The following is a 24,746-nucleotide window of genomic DNA, read 5'->3' as shown; positions in this document are numbered from 1 at the left end:
CTATGGAAAATGAACAGTTTTTCTACCTCCATATGTATCCTGTTGCTCACCACTTCCTTTGCTTCAGAGTCGGAGGCATGCTAAGCCGAAAGCCCTGTACAGTATCTGGTAGTGACACTACAACTGTCATCATAAAGACACCACAACAAGATCTTGACTGAAAAGAGTTCAACCGGAGAAGTTTGTACAAAAAAGAAATGAGGTTTTCAATTTACATGACAATGCTCCTTCTTTGGGTGAGCCAAAGTAAGTATCTGCTTATATTCTACAAATAAATATATTATCTAAATATTGCTTAAACCTAAAATAGTTTGCATAAAAGACATTTGATACAACACCATCGGTGTTGTGGAAACTAGTCAAATTTCATGGTCCAATAATGCTATAACGCTTTCACATGTACCAATAATATTCATGTCATATACTCATAATTAATCTCATTGCAGACCCAACCAAATGTGAGAAAACAGGGGTAGCCCTTGACACCATAAGGGTTGCCATAGGAGAACCATTAACGTTGAACTGCACATACGACTGTTCCGCTGGGTTTGTCCGTGGCTGTTGGAGTCCTGAAGAATACTATGGCACTGCAGGATGTTTGGGTACAATCACCCAGAATGGAGTCTGCACCGTATCTCTACAGTTTCCAAACATTTCTATCGAAGATGTCGGCTCCATCCAAGTCTGCTACTCTGAGGACACAGCTCACCCGGAGCTGAAGCAAAAAACAGAGCGTAGGGTGGAGCTGCAGATTCATGGTATGCTTCTTTAACATCCCGAATTATGATATGGACCTTTTAAACCAATGTAGAAAGGGGATTTTATACATGAATTTCTGGTCAGAGTTAAAGTTTATATGTACTGAAAAAAACTGACAAATTCCAGGCTATACAGACATTCCCAGTTGGACTGGTTCTAACACGGAAAGCTCTGAAATCAAATGGACTGAAATGATTACACGTGAGTTTTGAGTATAATGAGGGTAATTATTTTTTGCACAGTTTTACAAGATGCTAATATGTTATATATTTTCTTAGCCTCAATTCCCACCCAACCAAAGGATTCAGGTGATATGATATGATTTTGATGTAAATCAAGGATATGAATATGAATATTTGGATGTAACATTGTGTTTTTTTTATTTATAACAGGGGAGGTGGCTGGAATGAAAACTCTGCAAAGAACCCTTGTAATTGTTGGCATTGTCCTCCTTGTGGGGTTAGGGGTTTTCCTCTTAGTAAAGTATAAAAGGAAGGGTAAGCTGATATCATTAATACTTTGTTCTATAATTAAGGAATATCACACTTGAGGTTGTGCTGTTGTACTGAATATCAGCACGGCTAATTTGATTTGACAAGAGGCATTCCATGAGTGCTGATATAAAGTATAACAGCACTGGGACTTTTAACGATACTTATCACTCCGCTTTACAGGTGTTCTCCTAACCGTAATAAATAATAATAAATGGTGCTTGTATAACTGTTGCATAAAAGCAATATCACACTCGGGGTCGTGTTGTTGTACTGAATATCAGCATGGCAGTGATTATCTTCGGCACTCTGCCTACGGCCTCGTACCTACGACTGTATTACAGCCGTGCTGAAATACAGTACAACAACAATCCCTCTAATGTGATATTGCTTAATTAGAAAACCTGCAAAGCGGATAGATGTCATGGTCTGTCTGTTTCCTTGTCTTGTTTTGGTTTGTTTCCCTGTGTTTCCCGTTTTACTTTGGTATCTCTGTCTTGTTTCTCCCCATGTCCTGTCAAGTTTCCCTCCTGTGTGATTACTGCTCCCTCCCCTAATGTGTTTCAGCTGTTCCTCGTTGCGTGCCCTGTGTTTGGTATTTAAGCCCTTGCCTTTCCTTTATTCCTTGTTGGATCATTGTAGTTTGTGGTGAGTTGTGTCCTGTGTGTTCCTTGGGTCACCTGTGTTCCTTGCCTTTTGCGTTAAAGGTGTTAAATTATCCTTTACCTGAACTGTCTGCTATTGGGTCCTACCTGCCTGCCTGCCACCCACTAACCGTGACAATAGATACATGTATAGTTAAAAGTCCCAGTGCTGTTATACTCTATCAGCACTCATGGAATGCCTCTTGTCCAATCAAATTACTTGGTCGGAACTAACTGTTGTATAATAAACTTTAACATAGCCAGTAATCTGTTATGTTTCTAAAACAGAATCACTTTTCTTTTTTTTCAGACGGCCCTGTTGATTCAGTAAAGGCGTAAGTCAAAAACATGATCCATTTTTTTGTCATATTATGGCTACTAAAATCGTATAATTAAATGACTATTTTCCCAGTCGGCCTACATCACTAGGTTCCCATGCCAACCCATCACCTGCTAGAGGTAAGACATTTTCCGTGAAATTAACAATTGTACATTCCCAACCACTAAATTCGTGGGGCTTCCATGGTAGATGCTATGATATTGTGCAGGGTCACAGTAGTCACTGTGAGAGAGCAACAGCCTCTAACAGTGTGGCGGCGCGTGGTGTGTCAACTGTGTCACCATTAACGATACGTGGGGAAATGTAACACAGACGACTCATTCAGAAGTCTCTGGTTGTCCTTTCACCCAGAGGACCAGAGTGACAGCGAGGTGGCTTACGCTGACATCGTGATCACTGTCCGAGGGGCGAGCTCGCAAGAGCTCGCGCAGATATGTTACGGCAGTCACGAAGATCAAAGAGAGGTAAAACCATTAGCTCAGTCTCCATAAAGTATATGTATGCAAGTGTATGTATTTTCCCATCGAGTTGAACGGTAACGTTTTGTCGAAGACTTAATAACATGAGAAATGGACCTATAAGAGGCTGAGCGCTTGATGTCATACATTATTGAGTTTAGTTGGTGTGCTACACACGACGGTCACTATGGTAACACTAACTTCCTATCCACTGTGTTCCCCTGTCCAGCGCTGGAGAGATGAGACGTACCTGAGCCCCTTCCCTTCGTCTCACCTGCCGCAGATCTCGCGCTCTGCTGACCGACTCAACGTGATCCCGAGAGAAATCTCGCGTAAACTGAGCACCAACTCAGAGTATGCTATTATTACGTATTCGTGATTGAGTTGGCCTACTGGGACAAACCTAATGTATTAAATCCATGCCTGACTTAAATGCTTGATTCTAATTATGTACATGTTGGTTTTAATGTGTATTAAAATAAACGGAACAACTGTCTTGGGTTTCTCCTTTGAGCAGGGGACCCCTTGTGTCTCCGTACATTAGTTTCGTTGCATAGCAACAATCCTAAACAAAACTGATGACATGCACTCTGGTGTCTCGCTGCACTCAGTTGAAGTCGATTTAAAAGGTACGTTAACATTGAGTCTAATAATAATTTGTAAAACAAAATACTTAAATGCTCATGCAGTCCAGGAAATACATATTTAACTTGAATTTACCAGACGTTAAATAACGACATCAAAACATTTGTATGACTCATTCTTGCTGAAGCCCTACGTGGTCTGAGAGAGGATGGCTGTACCTTTCTCGAACACACACCTACGAGTTCCTCGTGGGTTTGGCTCCATCCTGGAGGGGCTGGCGAGGGAAGTGTTGAGAAACCAGCCTGAAGACATCCCTACTTATGCCCTCCTTTACTTTGAACGCCTTCTTAAAGAAAGAGAAGGTAATTGACCTAACGTTACAGTTTAATGTTCTGATTAAGGACGTGTTTGCCCCTGAAGGCAATGTCACTGCATACCTAGTTACACAGATAATAGTATACTTATTTTTATTTTCATTATTACTTTAAGAGAGTGGCTTGGACCCTGCTGAGTGGGCAGCAAAAATCGAGGACAGATTCTACAACAACCATTCTTTTAAGGTTTGATTTAATTTCAACAATTTACTTTAACATGGTGATACAATTAGCATATTAACAGGAAGTCAATTAAATAGTGTTTTGTAGTTTAACCTGAAACAAGGCCTCTAAACCAATTACATTTTTAATTACTGCTTCAATTAGAGTAAATGTTTGCCTTGAAAAATATTCTTCATCCTGACAGGGGTAGGAAATTCATTCACATTTTTTTCGTAATTTTGGGGGGCATTTTGGATAATTTGCAAGGCATTTGTATTCAATATGGGAAATAGGCCTATCTTCTTTTCTATGTTTCATGAAAGTCCAATTTTTAATGACTCCAATGAAAAAGGTCTGGGCCCCCTTTGCAAATACAGGGCAATGGTTAGATGATGCACCAAAGCCCCTGGCCATCCTAATATAATTGTATTGGTAAAATGCCCCTGAAAGTTATATTATCCTTTGACCCTGATGCTGAACAACTCCAAACTCTTCTGTGCATAACAATCCTTAGGTAGAGAAGTTCACTTGATTTTAATGTAAAGTAATATGTTTGTACCTTTCTAGGCTATTCCACCTGCAACAGATGTTACCTCCTACACTGAGTGAGTTGCAACTCGTACCGTCTGTACCCCATCAATGCAAGGACAAGGGAAGCAGGACGTGGAAGGAGAGCAGATAGAAAAAATGAAGATGATAATAAAATATCTGTTGAGATTTCCTGTTTATTATTATTGATGAATATACATTCATTTTAAAGATAGACAAATTCAACCCAATGTTTGTTGTTAATTTCTTATTATCACTTATTATTACTGATCAAAAATGGACTTATATGCTATATCTAAATCTAAAATGGAGCAGTAACATATTTTCTTCATTAGTACACCAAAGTGCAATCTAACTAACCCTGCTTGCAGTTTACAGAATGTAAAGAATATTTTCTAGTGTCACTAAAAAGAAGGAAAGGATTGGGAAGTGAAAGTCAAGATCAGAGAATCAATAGATTAATGCAGAAAGCCTTGACTTCAATTGTATAATTTTAAGAACGTTACCATCTACAGGCTTGCAATTTTATGTACAATGATAACATCTTAGTAGTACACATTTAAACTCTTTGCATATCTTGCCTCTTATTTTGGTCTGATATTTATTTTCAGAGAAAGGTCAAAAACTGAAAATCAAGAAGGTGTTCAAGTAGCCTCACCCCACACCAGGCAGCCTGATGGTTTCACTGAAGATGTTCAAGAAGAGAGTGACAATCGAGGAACAGTAGAGAAGGTCAAAACTGAAGAGGAGCTCTCGCCAGAAGAGTCAGATGACATACTCCAAGTTGCGGGTGTTAGCAGTGAAGATTGTGGCAGGGAAAAAGAGGATGAAGAACAAACGCTTTTCACTGCAAATGATAAAGTTGATCAGGAATTGATAGAAAGTGACATCCAGTTTTCGACAGACAAAGATATCAGTCAGTCTGAATTGGATAACACTAGTTTGTTATTATCCCTAGACGATTCCATGAGAGACGTGTGCGCTGATGAGTTACAAACAATTGAACACGGCGAAAAACCACCCATACAAGAACAAGAGAACAATTTAGCAGGTGACGAGATTAGAGACACATCGGACATCGACCAAGGTGCTGATGCTGAAAAAGTTAGACAGGAGTTTCCATTTTCTGGGCTAGCAGATGTGGATGTGTGTGCTGAGGAACTTCAGCAGACAGACAAAGCAAATGTGGTCGATGATTACCTTAATGCACCTTCTACCAAAGAGGAAGACCTTCCTGGGGGCTTCTCGCTGTTCCAAAACCGAACACAAACACCTTCCCTAGAAGATATGGAACCTCAGGAGAAGAAAACACTGGAGAACCAAGAACTAATCGAGTCACATCCTCTAGAAACACATGAACTTGTACTTTCCACAGGAAATGCTGGTCATCATACGCAGGAAATGAAGAATATCTTAGCTACTGATGCTGCCCCTCAGGAGGAGGCCTTAGTTGAGATTAACTTTGATGATGTCCCCGAAGTTCACCAGATAGTTGAGACTGAAGGTCCGACAGGAGACGGATCTTCGGTCGTGGAACAAAGTGAGCAGCGACCAGAGAGCCAGTTGAATGAGGACATCATTGGGGCTCGGTCTGGTCATGGGGAAGATGGTTTACAAAACATTGATGAACCCACCTCTGAAACAGGGGGACAACAGAAAGAAGTGAAGGCCAAAAGGGAGGAAATAGACGACAATGAGGCTGCAGACATCAGCATGGAGATGGACACAAGTGACCTAGCCTTGAGCAATATTGGCTACAAAGGAGGTTTGGATGGAACAATTTTACCAAGCAAGGCCACTGCAGGTTTGACAAATCTTGAGCTAAAAACTGATTTTGATAACGATGATGAAACAGACAACGCGGACGCAAGTGAAGTTGAAAACCGGGGCAATAAGGATCCTGAAAGACTGAACACATACAATGAGACAGACGATCCACCAGAAGACGCCATTGATGATGAAAAGAGAGAAATCAGTCGAGTGGTCATAGACGACGCACAAGGACAGTTCAGCGTGATGGACGAGGGGCTTCCTTCTGAATTCGATGATGGTAACGCTGGAATAAAATCGAACGAATCTGAACCGGAAAAAGAACAGGAAGAAGTGGCTGAGGTGATGGCAGTAGAGGAGAATCCGATAGAGATGAAGGAAATAGCTCTGGCACCTGTGGAGCCACAGCCTGAGGACACTATGGAGGAGATGGAGGACGCAGTGGTGATGCCGCGGACCAGCGGGGCAGAAGACCGGGCTGAAGAGGTGGTGATTGATGACCAAGGACAAGGAAGGAGCAATGCCGTGGGGGAGGGGTCCATAGAAATCTACCACCTCGATGCAGGTCGGACACATGATGACGTCTACCAAGGGGACCAAAGGCCGCCGGAGACTGAGAATGACATTGTGGATCAGGAGACCAAGGATGAAGACAAGGTAACCTCTTTTCTTTATGGCTTGATACAACATGGCATTTTTCAGATGTTTTCTCTCTTTTTATAGACAATGATAAAGTTGTTCATTGTCTAAATAGAGCAAAATGTTTACTGATTTGGACAAAGTTTCACATTATAGTCTGACGACGAAGTAAAGTATAATCCTAACCCTTGTATCTTAGTAGATAGGAAAACGACGAGCACAATGTGCTCATGGCGAAATCACAAAAACTCAAATATGTGCACATAACTTAACTAGAGTGTTCCGAGCCATGCCATGTCTCTGGTTGAGATTCAGTCTGATCACATGACTTTCTCTGTTAGCCTATATTCATGACCCCGCCAAGGACGAGTCTGGTCAACAGTACATCTCTACTTTCTCTCCACTGGCCTCTCCAGGGGGTGGTGATTGAAAACAATCCATAAATAGCATAGCATTTCCTCGATGACATAAAGGCCTACATTTTCGTAACGCTGAATGTCATCCAACAGAGTCAGCCTCGAAACAGCCTCAATTTATGTAGTTTAATGTCCATTTTCCGTGTGTGTCAATGTGTATTTGTGTGAGTGTGCACGTGTGGATGTGTTTGTGCATCTGCCCCTACACACAATGTATGTTTGAGCTTGTGTAATTATGTGTTTGAATGTATCTGAGTGTGTCTGAGTGTGTCTGAGTTTTTGTGTGTGCATGTGTGAGTTTTTGTGTGTGTGTGTGTGTGTGTGTGTGTGTGTGTGTGTGTGTGTGTGTTTGTGAGTGTGTTTGTGTCTGCATCTGTGTTGTTGTAAATTTGTTTGCAAACTTAAAGGGGTTTAACAGTTGCTGCTTGATTGTCAAAAATCGCCTTGCTGTTACAAAATTCCATATTCTCTAGGGAGCACTTCCGCCTCCTCAGAGCATAACTTTCACCAGTAATTCATCACAATAAAGGACTGATTTTGACAATTTTCAGGTGAATAAGGCATTAAAGTCTTCTTCTGCTGACATAGTTAGGCCTGTTGATTTGTCTGGACTGACTACTTGGCCCCAAACAGAGGGAGAGAGAGAGAGAGAGAGAGAGAGAGAGAGAGAGAGAGAGTTGTGAAAAGAGTACTAAGAATGTTACCATGGAAACTCCTCACCATCCCACACTCTCGATGTCGTCAGGAACTTAATGGGAGATGGTGGGCCTGATAGTTGCTAGGCAGCATCTGCATCAGCGATGTGGCTTTTAACAGTGGTGTCCAATTGACGCGTGTCAAAAAAAAAGAAGCTTGTTATGTATTGGCTGCATGCCACACATGTAATTGATTGTTGCGGACTGGTAGAGTCATATACATGTGAATAAATGCAATTTACACTTGGTTTAGTATCTTTCACATCATGTCCAATTGTTATTTACAAATTTCCATCACCTACTCTCTTGCTTTCGTTTTGAGGAGCACACACAGAGGCATCCATTTGTTGACAGAAACCCCTAAAAATTCACTACTTGTTTGTATCAGCATGACGGAAATTCCCTCTACAATATCACCCATCACAATACAGTTACAACATGGAGAAGACAGTCCCAGGAATGGATCAATTCGTTAAACAGAGCGTGATAGATTCAACAAGCCCTCACACGACCCAAGCCCTCCTCTGAGACAGCGAACATAGTGTTGCAGCAGAGGCTAACAGTGGCGAGAGGTGAGAGTAAATGTCAGGAAATCACTCAGACAAATGGATATGTTTTTCGCCATGTCTTGTCTCCGTGGCGAGGAAAGAGGGAAGTGGAGAGAGGCGAGGAGAGGGAAGAGGAGAGTGGAGTGTGGGCGTCTGGACCAGCTGGGATTAGAGGAACGGAGAGTGCAGTTAGCACACTCTGCCTCTCTAATCAAATGATGACACGTCGGGGTGATAGGCACTGCAAGCCATGTACACCTGCTTTCCTGTGCCACCATGTGTCCATGGCATTTTGTATTTTTTGAGTCTGCTCATTATTTTTTGACCTTGGCAATATTAGGAACATGTAGGATGCTGCTTTTGACTGTTTTTTTGTTTTTGTTTTTGTGAGTTTACTCGTGTAAATTGTCATTTTGGGAAAAGAATGGTAATTTTCCCTCAATTTATGCCTTGCCTGTTCACACTGGCAAGTCAAAATCATCATCATTATGTGAATTATGTAAATATGTCCAACTAAGTTTCAAATGTTTTTTTCAAGCTCTGTTCAGTAATTGTTTGTGAATGCTGCTATATTGGGAGAAAAAAAGGGTGACTAAAAGGTTTGAACACATGGTGTCATGTTTTTAGCGATTCTCTGTCCCTCCATCCCTCTCTCCAGCACTCCTTCCTATTTCTCCCCCCCCCTCCCCTCTCCCTCCCGCCCTCCCTCCCTCCCTCCCTCCCAACTCTCTACCTCCCTCCCTCTCACTCTTTTCCTCCCTCCATCCCTCCCTCCCATTCCTCCCCCTCTGTCTCTCTCTGTCTTTCTCTCTCTCTCCCTCTCGCTCTCAGTGTGTGTGTGTGCGTGTTTGTGTGTGTGTGTGTGTGTGTGTGTGTGTGTGTGTGTGTGTGTGTGTGTGTGTGTGTGTGTGTTGGTGAGCATACAGTCAGGCATCTGTACTGCACTTGAGACTCATGTAAGGGAGCATTCTTGGTTGAACGTAGGAAGCAAAGCACGGGCGTTCTAGTTCCGCTTCTCTCCACATCCAACACGTCTTTTGTTTCGTAGAGAGCCATGGATTGTCACACTGTAAGTAGACGCCTCGGATCAACTTTTATTTTAGTAATGAATATATTCAGTTGAACTGGTCGGATTATTATCAAACTATATTATTATTCTTGAATTGAATAATATCAACAGGTAGGATTCTTTTTTTAAAGCAGCTGATCTTTTGATATTGTTATGTTTTATTGCCATGATATATGAATTTCATGACAATATAAAGTAATAATATCAACTGGTGGCCTTCTTTATAAATCAGCCGATGTGACAGAGGAGTGCAGGCATGTACATTGAGCTGTTTTTTACTGTTGGGAGCGGGTTGTTTGCTCGTATTGTTTGGATTGGGAATGCATTGAACATGGAGCTCTGTTGTGTTGTCACTACTTTCCCCAGTGGACAGAGCGACCCCTCTCAGTCGAGCGGATGAAAATCATCCCGTTGGTATATTTATACATTCGTACTCCACTTTTAAAAATTGAACAACACAAACACATGCTGCCATTTTGGCTGGCTGCACTGTGACGTTGTTTGTGGTTACCATATCATTTTTTGAAATACATTTTCTTTTTGCTTAATTTCTACATAAACCAATGCACTAAACCGCCTCCAGCCTCAGTAACGAACAACCTATCATGCTAATGGGTAAGAGGCACCGCGCTGGGGGGGGGGGGGGGCGGGCTGTGGTGGTCCGCCTGTGGCTGTGAAGTGGCCCCTGAGCGGCGGCAGCAGCAGCAGTCAGACAGGGGGGGCTAACAAGCGGTGCAGGTGGGTGGACTCACACCCACACTGGATGGTTTGTTCTCCCGGGGAGACGAGGGCGATCGCTGCCTCACCTGCCAAAGCCGCTGGGAGGCGGAACCGCTGAGCCCACTCTGTGGGCCGCCGGGGCTTTTGTTGTGTTGACACGTCAATCCGTTTGTTTGTTTTGTTTGTTTTTTGGTTTGGTTGGTTCGTTTTTAGTTTTTTCTTGATAAGCAATGCACATGGGTTGCTGTTTTTTCTTTTGTTCTTCTGTTTCCATGGCGCCGTCTGAATTGGTGTTGACATAACACGTCAACGGCGGTGTTCTCACTGTCACTTTATTGCTCATTGTCAAACGACCCACTCGCTCACCCACTCCTTCTTGTTTTGGCACCGCATGCATTGTATCTGTGGATGAATAGATTCAGTATTAGTGCTGATTGGGCGTTTTGTGTACAATTAGCGGACGTAGAATTGGGTGCATCTCAACACAACCAAATTACTTTGTGACATTCCCTTTAGGTTTACATTCATACTCATTAATCTGAGTGGAAGGTACCAGAACCAACATATTTGTTCCCCCAACCCACGGTTTTACCTCATTTTCAAAGTTAACTTTAAAAAACTTTAAAAAAGGATAGTCTCTTTCACAGATTTGACAGGACAACGGGAAAGAAAATCACTTATGCGCAACAATGTGGGGTTGAATCAGACAATGCCACCCCAAGGATTGAATAAGGTTCCCTTTATTCTTACTCAGAGAGCCAAGAGTCCTCAAAATCATATTTCTTTTTGACAATGGATGACTACCACATATCCACCCGTACCCATCAAACCAACAAAAAAACACCAATAGCTTCATGGTCTCCTCGTCAATTCCCCACTAAAAGTGGCCTTGATTCGGGGCTCCAGTAGGAGATAGCATCATGTACCACAGGAGGTCGAGCTAAGCCTGACGTCTGGAGCTCTGTGCAGGAGGGGGAGTGCAGCAGACCCCAGGAGGAGGAGGAGGACATCATGGACATCCCCCTCGACGACCCTGAAGCCAACAAGGCCGCCGCCAAAATCCAGGCCGGCTTCCGTGGCCACATGACCCGCAAGAAGATGAAGCCGGAGGAGAAGGCCGAAGGGGAGGAGGTGAGCACTGGGGAGGCACTCGGCAGCAGCCAGGGGGGCACAGGTCAGTGGTGTAGAGGCTAAGGGAATAAGAGTATAGCTGACCCCTTCGACCCATAAGCACCCCCGCCACAGGGCGTTATGTGTACGAGACCTTAAGACCAGGTGACAGAGCCTCCTAAGCCCCCAGAGAGTGATTGAGACGGGGCCAGATTGATGTTGAAGAGGGGCCCGCCGAGGGACATCAGGAGCGGCTGTCGTGCATAACGTGGACAGGCGGGCTCAGTTTTGAGGCTGATTTTAGCATTTGTTACTTGTGGGTTTTTGATGTATGCATCGCTATACTGGGCTTGACAACACAATCAGTGCTAGAGTTTTCTACCATCCTACGACATGAAATCTGTCGTAGGATTCTCATGCGTCTGCTTGCTGTCCACGAAGACTCTGCCACTTGGTTTTATCATAACGTTAAACTTGTTCAAATCCTGTCTGACTTATTAAATACACCAATTATAGAACCCCCTGATGGGTGTGTCCCAAGTGTGACTGATGCAATGCATACTGCCTGATTCTTTAATTACCTGATAGGGATGGCAGGAACTGACTGAGAGCTCTAATAAATCACTGACTGGAGCTGTTGAAAGGCTCTCCATTAAGGCAAATTATTTCTCAGATAGTGACAACCAAGTGCAGTCGTGTTGATTCAGTATGCCTCTTTTTGACATGTCATAAGACATTCCTTCCCACGATAAAATGGTAGTCAGAAGAAATTAGGAATATTATGCATAAATCCGAAAGCATAATATCAGACTGCAAGAAAAAGCTAATCAAATCCTCTGTCAAATATTCAGCTAATTTGCACCATTTGAACCAGAAAAGTGGCAACTAGGTAGGTGGTTTGAGACTGAAGGGATTGGGTTTGTCAGACTGTGAGAAATTTTTAATGTATTTATTAAATCATCTATCAAATTGTCAGCTGTGCTGCCATTTTGAAGCAGAAAAACTGATCCCAGGTGGGAGGCTTGAAGAAAATATATTTCCTTTTCTATGGCGAAGGATATTCATGGACTGAAAGGCATCAAATGTAGGAGAAAGAGGTCGAATGTCCAAATCCTTCTGTTCTATACACCCAATTTCCTGTTTCCCCAACATCCGATGTAGGGGATGTATTTATAACTCCAGGTGTGTTACATTCATGCCTCAGAGGTGCAGGGAGAATTAATGGGCCTGTCGTACAGAGACAGCACAGCCAAACCCCTCCCACTTAGGACGGCCCCTTCTAGGTCAGCAGACCATAAAACTGGGTTTATCCTCCTAAAAATGTCTATCATCTTTTGCATATCGCGCTCTGATTCTCACTTTGTGGGTGGGTACGTTTCGGAGCCTTTTTGATTTGCTCAAAATTACTTTTTATTAATATTTGATGGATCACGCCTTCAGATTTATTCCGTGGAGCCTATCGGTGATAAGATGGTGCAACTAGTTTTAGGATGAGGTACGACTTTGTGTGATATTAATTAATGAAGCGATGTCATGGAATGCACAAGACACCATCAACTTGGCTTCCTCTTTTTTTCGTATTTCCTGTCATAAAATGACGTCGAAGGTTTTCTAAAATGATGTAATGTTTGGTGCATCTCTTCCATTTCCTCAGAGACAGGAGGAGCGGGGGCAGTAGAGGGAGAAGACAACACATCTGTACCAGAGCAGTGACACCCCTCCCCCTACCCCCAAACTCCCCGCAGCCCCGCCCACCACCCTCCAACACCCTGCCCCCACCTGCCCCCGTCTCGAAGGAAGGAAGACTGAAGGAGGAAGGGGGTAGGAGGAGGCTTGCCAGCGTGGGGGAGAGGAAGATGGCTGGTACAAGCCTAGCAGGGGCTATAGGCTGCTACTAATAGGCACGCAACCTTTTTACCCAAGGAATCACCACTTTGTATGTACTATATATTATACACAGATAAGCAGTAGTTAACCTATGTTATTCTCTTCAGGCAGATTTTAAGGGTGTGTCGACTTGTGTGTGTGTGTTGTGCATTTTGTGTGTGAAGTTGCTCCTCTGCTGCTGGTGCGTCCCGGTTCCTCGGTGTGGCTGGCTTTGACCCAGATTGTGTGCAACGCGCTGCTGCATGTGCTCGTGAAACTTCTGGTCGTGTGCTAGTTTTTAGTTTTGACGGCCCGTGGATGTGTAAATGAATGTCTTCTGAATTGCTAAACAGGGCTAGTTATGGATGAAAATAGTTCCTGTCATCTGTAAAAAAAATAAATAAATAAATGAAGAAAAGATAGGAGAAATACCTTTAATAAGCCATGATAAGGTTCTGCATTATTCATTTATTATTATTTGTTTGAACTTGTTTGCCTTGCTTTTATTGCTTGTGTTCATTGATTAAAGCTACACAATTGTGATTGTACTCATTAGCAAGACAAAGGTAGCTATATGTATAAAATATTATCCTATCTATTCTTGCTTAAGTTATATGATTTTGGTTTTGACTTACAACAATAATCATTTTGCATACAGATCAAACACCAGTTCTCTGTTGACAGTATTTTCTACAAATCTGATCTTCCAAAGCAGTAAGCATGCAGTAATAACCTTTTCTTTCAAATGTTCTTAGTCTAGCTTAAACTATAAAAATTTGATGAATTCACTCTATTCTTGTTTACGTGGGTTTAAGTTGTCAACCACATTTCTAACCAATAATCCATTGACAGTTAACAGAGGATGTAAAGTCAGTTATATGATCATGCTTAAGACTTAAAACTTTGCTTCAACCTGCTGTAAAATCATGCGGCTCCTTTAATAAATACATACCATACAAAGGGTACGTGTTGCCTCCATTTTTCTAGCATAGCTTGTGTTTATCTGTGTTTCATTTTTTTCACCTCACTTATAAGCGTTGACCTTTCATGCTACACGCTCCTCAATCTGTTATATGAGATACACTAAGATTGTCTCCCTCTCTCCATCATTAACACTGGAACTCATTCCAGGCCCACTCAGTAGGACGCTCACACTAATGAATACCCCACATTGCTTCATTGATTAAAAGTATGCCCTGCGGTTCAGAACACCCACCCGTCCGCCTATAATGGATCATTATAGATCCATGCAGTTCATTTATTTAATCAATCAATTAAATGAGGCTCTCTCAAGGTAAACACATGTGTTGGGTAAAATATTAAGCATAATATTTGCATTCTTCACTTTTGATGCTGTAGAGATTTGCTTTTCTTTCAAAACCAGATGACATTAATTACCATGAATGGATGCATATTCCATCATTCCAACATGTGGAATGTACATCGCCATTTAATGGCCTCATGAAGCCAAATCAAATAATGAAACACGGTTAACGCTTTAGCTAACTTTTGGAATAATTAATGCATCCAGAATGAGTCATGAGGCCGGTATAGTTATTAACATTTTGAACAGACTAGAATCACTCAGAATTACACTAATAATCACTTTGAATGGTTTCAGAAGATGTTACACACTAAGTCCTTCACTCCAGAACGATCATCCCTTTGGGTTTACCACAAGTTTGCTTTGGCTTTGTCAGACAATTCAATCCATACGTTGCAGAGGATATGATTATTACATATAGATGTATTTATATCTGAAGCAGCGTCTGTGATACACTTCACTTGCTCAGACCATCTTGTGCGGTTTGCTAGGGCTCCTTTAGTCTCCCAGTTCTCCCACACTACCCACCCACGCACATCTGAGCGACTGAGCTCCACACACACATACACACACACACACACACACACACACACACACACACACACACACTATTACATCAAGCTGCTCACACACACACACACACATGGACTGCACACATACATTCATGCCGGGTACAAAAAACACTAAGCCCACAATTGCATTTGCAGATCCCACGCACCGTCACTCATTCCTACACACACACACCCACACACAGGCGCGATGCATGCACACACACACACACACACACACACACACACACACACACACACACACACACACACACACACACACAGACACCATGCATACACACACACATATTGTGCATATATACACACACACCATACAGAAATGCACACACACACACACACACACACACACACACACACACACACACACACACACACACACACACACACACACAGGTTGCTGGTGGTGTCACCAGCTGGTAGATGGTAGGAGGTCTGAACTAAAGTGAGTCTCTGTGGCATTGCTCGGCCATCAGAACAGACAGGGCAGTGCCCTCCGCCCCCATCACTCTGCTCTACTTCCACACACAGACATATTCTCCACATTGTTCTCTCTCTCCCGCTCTCCCTATCTCACTCTCTCTCTCGCTCCCTCTTGCTCTCTCATTCTCTGTGTCTCTGTCTCTCTCTCTGTCTCTCTCTCTCTCTCTCTCTCTCTCTCTCTCTCCCGCTCTCTCTCTCTCTCTCTCTCTCTTGCTCTCTCATTCTCTGTGTCTCTGTGTCTCTGTGTCTCGCTCTCTCTCTCTCTCTCTCTCTCGCTCTCTCTCTCTCTCTCTCTCTCTTGCTCTATCATTCTCTCCGTCACTCTCTCTCTCTCTCTCCTACTCAATCCCTGGCGTTCTCTGGCAGGTTCTCCTGTCCATTTTAATGACCGTGGGTGAACAATCGATATTCAGCAAACCTCCAAACTTAGCGCAACACCCACTTGAAGCTGTGGATTGAATTCTGGATATTTGGGAAAATGTTCTGACAGGTCGATGAGCTAAGAGATTTTTTATTTGGGCGCCTCCCCCTACCTGTTCATTTGGTAGACATTATCCAATCATTAATCTCGTTGAAATGTCAGGTGCCCCTATCCAAGATTGTATCATTTTCATCATTCATCATTTTATAACTTGACGGAACACTTTTTTAATCATTTTTTATCAGATGTGTCCTTATCTAGAATGATGTGCTTGATGTGGTCCACTTTGGTTCCACTGGAGAGTGTCAGTGGAGGGCGCGCCATCAGGTCTCCTGGGTGGTAATTAGAGACGGGTACCAAGCAGAACCCTCACGATGGGGGGGCACATGAATGGGATATCCAGCGCTCGCAACCTGACCATCTCTGCACCTCAGATGCATCATGTATGACTCGTATTTTCAAAATCTTTTCAAAAAATGTGCATAGTGCACATAGATGATGAAATGTGCGAGAGAGAGAAAGACAGTGAGAGAGATAGATAGACAGAGTGCATGTGTGTGTGTGTGTCCTTACTGTAGGTATAACTACTCTGTGCTATTGTTCTATTGGTGTGTTTTTTTATGTGTGTGATAAGAGCAAGAGTGATGGAGAGAGAGAGAGAGAGAGCGACAGAGAGAAAGTGTGATGGAGAGAGAGAGCGGGTGATGGAGAGAGAGAGAGAGAGAGAGAGAGTGTGACGGAGAGAGAGAGCGGGTGATGGAGAGAGAGAGTGTGACGGAGAGAGAGAGCGGGTGATGGAGAGAGAGCGGGTGATGGAGAGAGAGCGGGTGCTGCTGTAGTTCTATCCAGGGCAGTGAGGGGGCAGAGAGCGCGGTTCAGCTTTGAAGGCCAACTTCAGAGGCGCGTGTGAGCTGCGGCGCAGGAACCCCTCGGAGGCCGGGGAGGACGTGAGATGACTGCTGCCCTTCTCCCGTTCCTCCAACTCTCAGGCTTTTATCTCCCAGCGCTCTCCCTTTGTAGTGGAACAGATCACACTTTAACCTCCCGTCATCACACGGACATCTTGTGTCGGGCCGTGCACCGCTGTGCTGTGCGGCGAAACGATGGGGGAGATGTTTTGATCTGTGGAACACACACACACACACACACACACGCATGCGCGCACACACACACACACATTCACACATGCACACACACACACGCACTCACACACGCACACACACACACGCACACACACACACACACACACACACACACACACACATACACGCAGAACATTCTGAGAGAAGGCTAATGCATTGCATTACATGGGGACGTCTTCTAATGGAAGCCACGGAAGATGTCACCCATAGAAAAATTGAATGCAACATTTTCTTTCCGCTTCCAAAGTAAAAACATGATAAAAAGGCAGCATGCCTTCATTCGTGTTCCTTATCCTTAGGGCATAACTTCAGTGTTATAACTGAACACAGTTGCTGCATCCTGATATCGATTTGTGGGTTGCTGTCATTCTGCTGTTAAAGAACATGACAAACCCCCTGCCTTTAAAAACTGCCATCAGTTCTATTAATTGTGGGGCTGCAGGGGCTGCTCTCTCACCAGTCAACACCTCAATGATTCAGAATAATAATTCAAAACAGGTTTGCTGCATCAACACTTCAACAGCGGGTGACCAGGGAATACATATCAGCTTATAAGAAGTTATGCATACAATAGCATGCGTTTACTCTAGAGAGGGAGTCATCTAATGCAAAACCAAACCAAACCCCACAAGTTGCCTTGGTTTTGTTCTCCTTCCAAAGAATAATGTTACTTTGATGCCCCCAGCAGGACACTGTAGGAACCACAGGTTGTTTAAACAATTTATTATGCAGCTCACAGACATTCAAGGTTGCAATTAGCTTCATGCCTGCTTTTGTATGTGTGTGAGCGTAAGCTGTTTTGTGTGGGAATGGGAGTGTTTGTGTATTGTTGTGTTTGTGGGTGCTTGCGTGAGTATCTGGGTGTGCACGTGTATGTGTGTATATTTGTGTGTTTGTGTATGTGGGCATGTTTGTGTTTGCGTGTGTATGTCAGTGTCTGTTTTTCTGTGTGCGTGTGTATGTCAGTGTATGTGTGAGCGTGTGTGTGTGTGTGTGTGTGTGTGTGTGTGTGTGTGTGTGTGTTTGGTGTGTGTGTGTGTTTGTGTACACAGTTAGAAAGTTAGTAGAACTGTTGCCAAGTCATAAATTGTGAGCTTCCCAAGTGGAGGGGAGAGTGTGGGGGGTTGTTTTTCAGAATCGGTTCTTCTGGAATGGCTCTTTAGAGACATTGTTTTGATCCAGGAATTCCACTGGTAGCAACTCAGCTCTACATTTGTTATCCATTTTAAGAGACCTAACACAAACTTGTTGGCCCAAAAAAATAAACACCAACCTCAAGAATGAACAAATCCGTTTGCTGATAATTAAAATACATTTATTCCCTTTGTCAGATCTTTTTTCCCCCGAAACTAAAGCAAACCGAGATGTCTGTCCTTTGTCTTCTCCCATGAAAGGGCACTGTCAAATGGAAGAGTGGAGACCATCTACAGTATGTCTCTGTCTCATGAGAACACACACACACACAGAGTCACACACACACAGAGTCACACACACTCACACACACACACACACAGTTGGCCGTTGTGTCGTATCTGACTAGGGTGTAGAGAGTCCAGAGAGGCCAGTGCAGCAGGCAGGCAGGCAGGCAGGCACTGAGGGGGGGAATAGAGCGAGCAAATGCTCCGAGTCAAGCCATAGAGGAGACGTGTTCAGCGTGGCTAAACCATGCTCACTGGGTGGGTTAGAGACTCAGCCGGGGACACAAGATGAAGGTGGAGAGGAAGACATCTCCACGCCACAGAGCGACAGGCGTTCCTCCGCTGCTGACGTTCCTGGGCCTCTCCCTCCCTCTGCTCTTCACAGGTAAACACTTTGTTTTGGTGATTGGAAAGGCATGCTGGGATATATGGCCGCCACTGTTTGGCTGTTTGAAAGTTTGTGTTTTTTGGATGAAACATAAGATTGCTTTTGAAATTGGTTTCATGGTGTGATTTATAGAAGAGTTTATAATTGACTTTGGGAGTATATAAGGGTTTTCGTTATATTATGTTATCGGCTGTAACTTTGATGATTGTGCTGGATGTGCTGGATCGGAACATACTCTTGGAGCAATGAATGATTATAGGTTAAACTGTATTAGCCAGTGGGTTTATTATGTATGATGGCTGAAACCCCAGCAGAGGTAGGATGGATCAGGTTGTAGTGGGAGCTTCATCCATTTCAGACCCAAAGGAGACTGAAGGGGGCTCAGCCGGAGGGCTCAGGAAATAGGAATAGGTAAGATAAGGATATCTCTATCAAGGGGTTTTAGTTGAGAGCTAATTCATAGAAATCGATGTCAATGAATTAAGAAAGGAAAACCTAATTGCCAGCATTGCACTTCTATAAATGTTCCTTTTAGTCTTAATAAATATTCATGAGTTATTGTTAGTTTAAAATTCCATGTTAGTTTGTTACCCTGGACAATAACAATATTGTAGGCCTCCGTTAACAGAATCACTGGACCCTGTGTCTATCTCCTGCTTCGCCAGTAACAAAGAATCTCTCTCTCTCTCTCTCTCTCTCTCTCTCTCTCTCTCTCTCTCTCTCTCTCTCTCTCTCTCTCTCTCTCTCTCTCCTTCTCTCTCGCTCTTTGTCGCTCACACTCTCTCATTCTCTCCCTCTTGCTCTCTCGCACTCTAGCTTTCCCTCTCGCTTTCTCCCCTTCCCTCTCTTCCCCTCTCTCTTTCTTTCTCCCTCTTTTCATGGGAGTAAACTAGTCCAAACAATCGTGTTCTTTGTCTTATCGTCCTGGCAACTCCTGTCAGGCGGACCAAATGGTTACCACGGAGATGAGGCGATGCCATGCTAACTGCCTCGGAACAGAGAATAGTGAACATCGGCCTAGTCCCCCTCTACCGTTCTTTGTTACTCTCCCTCCCCCTTCTCCCTCTCTCTCTCTCTCTCTCTCTCTCTCTCTCTCTCTCTCTCTCTCTCTCTCTCTTTCCTTTTCGCTCCTTCTCTTGCCCCTTTTCACTCCTAACGTTCTGCTTCCTGGCTACCAGTGGCATACTCTGCCTAGCCAAGGTTGCAGGGCCTTCCCCACTCCAGGAACTCTCCAGACTTATAGGAACCACTGCTGTGCGCGTAATGGCTTCACCGGGCTAGGTAACCAAGACAGAGCCAGTCAATAAAGAGAACAATGAGGCCCCAAGACCCAAAGACCTTTTCCCTACATCCCGACAGGAGACTGGGAATAATGAGAGTTACACATCAGAATCAGTAAATTACTTGTTCACAAGCCAGGGCCCTGGGGTCATTAAGAGGCCATTTTAGGCAGGGACATGGGGGGGGGGGGCAGATTGATGATTGAGCAAGATGTGTCTCCAGGCAGATCTAGATAGCCATCCATGCAGAGCAATGTGCTGTGCTGTGTGATCTTTACCTCAACCTGAATGCATCTTTTGTTCCGGTGATGACATTACATCATGTTATTAATGCCCCTTTATCTGCATGCTAATGAGCTATTGTGGGATATGTTGTGGGACATGTTGTACTTCTAGCAGTCCTTCTGAATCCGATAATGACATGGTTGTGTAAGTGGCTGTGGTGGTTTTTGTTGTGGAACAGCGTATCGCACTGCAGTGCTGAGGCCTGTCATGATGACACGAGGATGTGTCCCAAAGTTTGAATAGTTGTTCTGGGTCATTTAGTCATTACTATATCCTGAGGTTCTGCTGTGTGACGCTGAGAGATAAAAGACATCATAAATCACAACATTCAGCAGCACACAAGGGCACTTCTACCGCTGCCTGCTAGATGAACAAGCTAGATTACAAGCAGTCTTGGCACTTCTCTATTCGCTGTGTCACTACATTGAGGCATGCAATACAAAAATTCTAGTGACTTAGTTTCAAGTAAACAATCCCCAAACTTCGTGTTTGCACAGATGGAGCTCTTGGCAACTTATAACATCTTCACCATGTTACCCACCTGCAGGCGGGGTGTCAGGGGTGAACGTGACCAGCCAGGCCCAGCTGGTGAGGGGCGTGGTGGGCAGAGACGCCCTGCTGTCCGTCAGCTACACCAGCACCAGCCTTGACCAGCCCGTCATCAAGTGGCAGCTGAAGAGGGAAGGGGAGAAGTCGGTGACGGTGGTACAGTCCATCGGCACCAGCATCATAGGGAACCTGCGGCCCGAGTACCGCGACCGCATCCTGCTGTACGAGAACGGCTCGCTGCTCATCCACAACCTGCAGCTGTCGGACGAGGGCGTGTACGAGGTGGAGATCTCCATCACCGACGACAGCTTCACGGGGGAGCACTCCATCGAGCTCACCGTGGACGGTAGGACGGACGCCAGGCCGGTGGGGAGCCTCTGAACTAAAGGGCTTTCCGAAGTTCACACTTTTTTAAGCACTGTTTTAAACAAAGTTTTCAAAATTGGGTTGGGAATAGGGACTTCTAAATTTGATGCAATATGGGGGGGGGGGGGGGTTTGAGGTGAAAGTGTTGGATTTTATGCTATGATCATAAAAGGTCCTAAATATATGGCCTACACGTTTCCTTCTTGTGTTACAATCCTTCAGCTACCCACTAAACTGTATGTCTCTCTGTCCTTCCTCAGTTCCCGTGTCCAAACCCTTCGTCCAGATGATTGCCTCCTCGGTCCTGGAGTACAGCGAGTACTTCAGCATCCACTGTGCCCACAACGAAGGCACCAAGCCCATCTACAGTTGGATGAAGGGAGATAACATCCTGACCAATGACACACGTCTGCTGCTATCACATGACCAAAAGGTGCTGACCATCGTGCGAGTGCTGATGGCCGACGACGACGTCTACACGTGCATGGTGGACAACCCCATCAGCACCACCAAGAGTGTGCCCGTCAGGCTCAGCGTCTACCGTAGGTGGCCCCCACCACGTCCGTCCCCCAAATGAGCCCAGAGCGGTGCATCAAGAAGAAAAAGATGACTTGTTAACTGTGCTGCTTAAAGGAATTGAACCTTACAGCCCCTTCTTGAGTGGAAGTGTTTCGTTTTTGTCCAACATGGTGAAGATTGCTAAATATTGTGAACGGAAAGAGCAGGATGCTCTAATGAATCACATTGTCATCACAAAGCCTTTGCAAATGCAATTGTCTTCTCATGCTGGCATCATTGTTTTTTACAGCAAGTGCATATCCAACATAGGCCGCTTTCGAATCGAGGCCATCGACAAAGAGACAGAGAGAGAAATAGAAAGAGAGCAATACAGAGACAGAGACAGATAGGGAGAATGGGAGGTGGAGAGGGAGAGACAGAATGAGAAGCAGTCCCTGCTCACAATGTAATTTAGTAAAAGACAATAATTTATGAGGCAGATGACAGCGAGAGCATGCTTTGATGTTCTCTACTGTCTGGATGTTGAGGGACCAATTTACCCTGGGCCTATAGGTCTACTATACATAGATATATGAGTACCAAACCACAAAGTTCCACTGGGACTAACCTACATAACCCTATCCTGCATGTGGACGACAGGGTTTGTATAAAAAGCTGTCAGGTTATTCAGAGAGATGAACAATATAAAACATGCCCCAAAGTCTCGACATCTTGGACCTAATTTCTATTCGGATTTGCCCTGCAAAGTGGAACCCTTCTTTACAAGGAACCACTTCTCATGCATAACACCACACCTTACTTCTTCAACTATGAGAGTTAGAAGGGGCGGTGTGAACATGCCTGGTCACATTTCTTAAGGGAAACTATCAAGCTGGACTTCTTTTATCACCCCTTCTCTTTCTTTAAAGAAATTAATAGAAAATCGCTTTTTCTATACTCTTTATCCCTCTGCCTCTTAGGACGAAGCTCGCTATACATCATCTTGTCCACCGGGGGCATTTTCCTGCTCATCACTCTGGTGACTGTGTGTGCCTGTTGGAAACCCACCAAGTAAGAGTCATTCTGACTTTAATCATTTTTTAAACTCTCTCTTGCTCTCTCACGCTCCTGCTCGCTCTCTCTCTCTCTCCCTCTCTCTTGCTCCCTCTTTTCTGACTTTGATATTTATAATACACTGGGCTAAAAATGCCACCACCCAACTCTTGGCTGTTGTCATTGAACACTTGAATTGAATTGTATCTTAAGCTTCAAACAAGCTTTAAGAATAACGTTTTATTTCTTACATAGGAAGAAACGTCGGTCGGTCCCGCAAAGAGTCCCTGTGTATGAGGAGCCAAGTGAAAATGGCCACGATAGTAGGAAAATCATACAGTCCATTTATCCAAATTGGTTGCATTAAGTATAATACTACATTGTGTGGGTAGTAATAGTGTCTAGCATGTTGAATATTATGCAAACATTAAATGACCAATAATGAACCACTGATATCTTTTGTTCAGTTGATGTTGTGCCTAAACCATCCACTCTGGGTCGAAGGAGCCCTATGCCTCTCTACGTTCTCAACGAAGATGTAAGTGCCCTTTTTACAAACAGGAACGCATCAAAATATCTCTGTTACCTAACATTTTCTTTTGGTTGCATTAATAGAAACAGAGGTCATTCTTATATAATTTTACGACCCTGTCCATCCTCTTCTCAACCCAGGAGACTCTGGAGCGGTTAGAAGAATGTTCCGGTAGCTTACACGTCCCACCAGATATGAACTGTGCCCCCGTCTACATCTCCACCCAACCCCCGGCCTTCAACGCCTCCGACAGGCCCCTGTGGTCGGCCCCTCGCAGGTACCCCCGCAGTCCCGCCCACTCCCCCATGGCCCACCCCCTCCCCATCAGGCCCCCCGGGTCAAGCCCCGCCCCCCTGATCCCCATCCTGTCGCCGCCCCACTCTCCGGGCGCGTCATCGCTGCACGCCTTCAACCCCATAAGGAAGCTCCGCTCGCCGGTGGGGGCCTCGGCCGGCCAGCTGGCCCACAGAGGGGCTGGGAGCCCCCTGACCACCGAGGAGGCCCACTCTCCCACCCTGCAGTGACCCGCACACACACAAGAAACACACAAAAGCACTCCCGTGCGCACCTGATACCCCACACACACGCACACACACACACACACACACACACACACATTCACACACGCATAAACATACACACAGACAAACGCATGCGCACGCAAACACACACACACACACGCACACACACACAGATAGTTACTTCTTCATATCCCAATGCATTTTATTCAATATATTCTGTAGAAGGAATCTTAGTATGTTGTAGAACTTTTGTTAAATTATGAAGGGAAGTGACCGGGATTTCATTGAATGTGATAGAAGGTTGTTTTTTATGTGGCTGTCTATGTCACTATCTAGTCATGGGCCTCTCGTCTCCATCGTCTTTCATCGTTTCATATTTATGTGTGAATTTTTCTGTTACTTTGACATAAGAATAATTCCCATTCCACCAGCATATTTGCTAGCCTTGTACCAGACAATTTCTAGCCTCTTGATGGTGATTTCCTGCAGACTTTTGATATAAGTGCCTGTATATATGTAAATGAACGTTGTTTGTTTAGGAGGGTTGTTAAATTGTTTTCCTTGTTTTCATTTTAACTGAACCTGTGCATTTATGTTTTTTGGTCATCACATAACATCAAAATAAAACCATAAACTCCAAGAGTCTTTTTCACTTCTTGATTTATCTAATTTAAATAATAGTAATTATCATTAATACTCAAAACATTAGTCAGTCAGTCTAGAGA

General features: G+C 44.2%; 2 protein-coding genes across 3 annotated transcripts; both read left to right on the top strand.

Moving 5' to 3' along the window:
* The first annotated feature begins 117 nt into the window (after positions 1-117).
* nrgnb (neurogranin (protein kinase C substrate, RC3) b) lies at positions 118-14,009 on the top strand. 2 transcript variants are annotated; one of them, XM_079731541.1, is made up of 16 exons: positions 118-246; positions 447-758; positions 886-960; positions 1,038-1,067; positions 1,152-1,256; positions 2,205-2,229; positions 2,307-2,353; positions 2,586-2,698; positions 2,922-3,046; positions 3,210-3,321; positions 3,465-3,639; positions 3,767-3,837; positions 4,381-4,418; positions 4,974-6,789; positions 11,189-11,350; positions 12,984-14,009. In XM_079731541.1, exons 11-16 carry the CDS (start codon positions 3,486-3,488, stop codon positions 13,005-13,007), a joined length of 2,265 nt encoding a protein of 754 aa, XP_079587667.1. In that variant the 5' UTR covers positions 118-246; positions 447-758; positions 886-960; positions 1,038-1,067; positions 1,152-1,256; positions 2,205-2,229; positions 2,307-2,353; positions 2,586-2,698; positions 2,922-3,046; positions 3,210-3,321; positions 3,465-3,485; the 3' UTR covers positions 13,008-14,009. The 2 variants fall into 2 exon arrangements, with proteins under 2 accessions (XP_079587667.1, XP_079587668.1); XM_079731542.1 differs by lacking the exon at positions 1,038-1,067.
* Positions 14,010-18,837: 4,828 nt separating this feature from the next.
* hepacama (hepatic and glial cell adhesion molecule a) lies at positions 18,838-24,024 on the top strand (the record flags this gene model as incomplete). The annotated part of the gene is made up of 7 exons (XM_079734004.1): positions 18,838-18,934; positions 21,050-21,397; positions 21,678-21,959; positions 22,896-22,986; positions 23,224-23,291; positions 23,436-23,506; positions 23,641-24,024. 7 exons carry the CDS (start codon positions 18,838-18,840, stop codon positions 24,022-24,024), a joined length of 1,341 nt encoding a protein of 446 aa, XP_079590130.1.
* Positions 24,025-24,746: the final 722 nt, after the last annotated feature.

This window comes from Pollachius pollachius, assembly GCF_949987615.1.
Source record: "Pollachius pollachius genome assembly, chromosome: 3".
Classification (NCBI taxonomy): Eukaryota; Metazoa; Chordata; class Actinopteri; order Gadiformes; family Gadidae; genus Pollachius; species Pollachius pollachius.
This window is presented reverse-complemented; position numbering and strand designations above follow the sequence as displayed.

What these genes read in the sequence shown, in the direction of transcription:
- nrgnb (XM_079731542.1), top strand. Translation starts at nt 3,486, where the DNA reads ATGGCTGTACCTTTCTCGAACACACACCTACGAGTTCCTCGTGGGTTT. An exon ending in CCTTCTTAAAGAAAGAGAAG is followed by an intron (nt 3,640 to 3,766) that starts GTAATTGACCTA and finishes TATTACTTTAAG; the next exon opens with AGAGTGGCTTGGACCCTGCT. An exon ending in GATGTTACCTCCTACACTGA is followed by an intron (nt 4,419 to 4,973) that starts GTGAGTTGCAAC and finishes ATTTATTTTCAG; the next exon opens with AGAAAGGTCAAAAACTGAAA.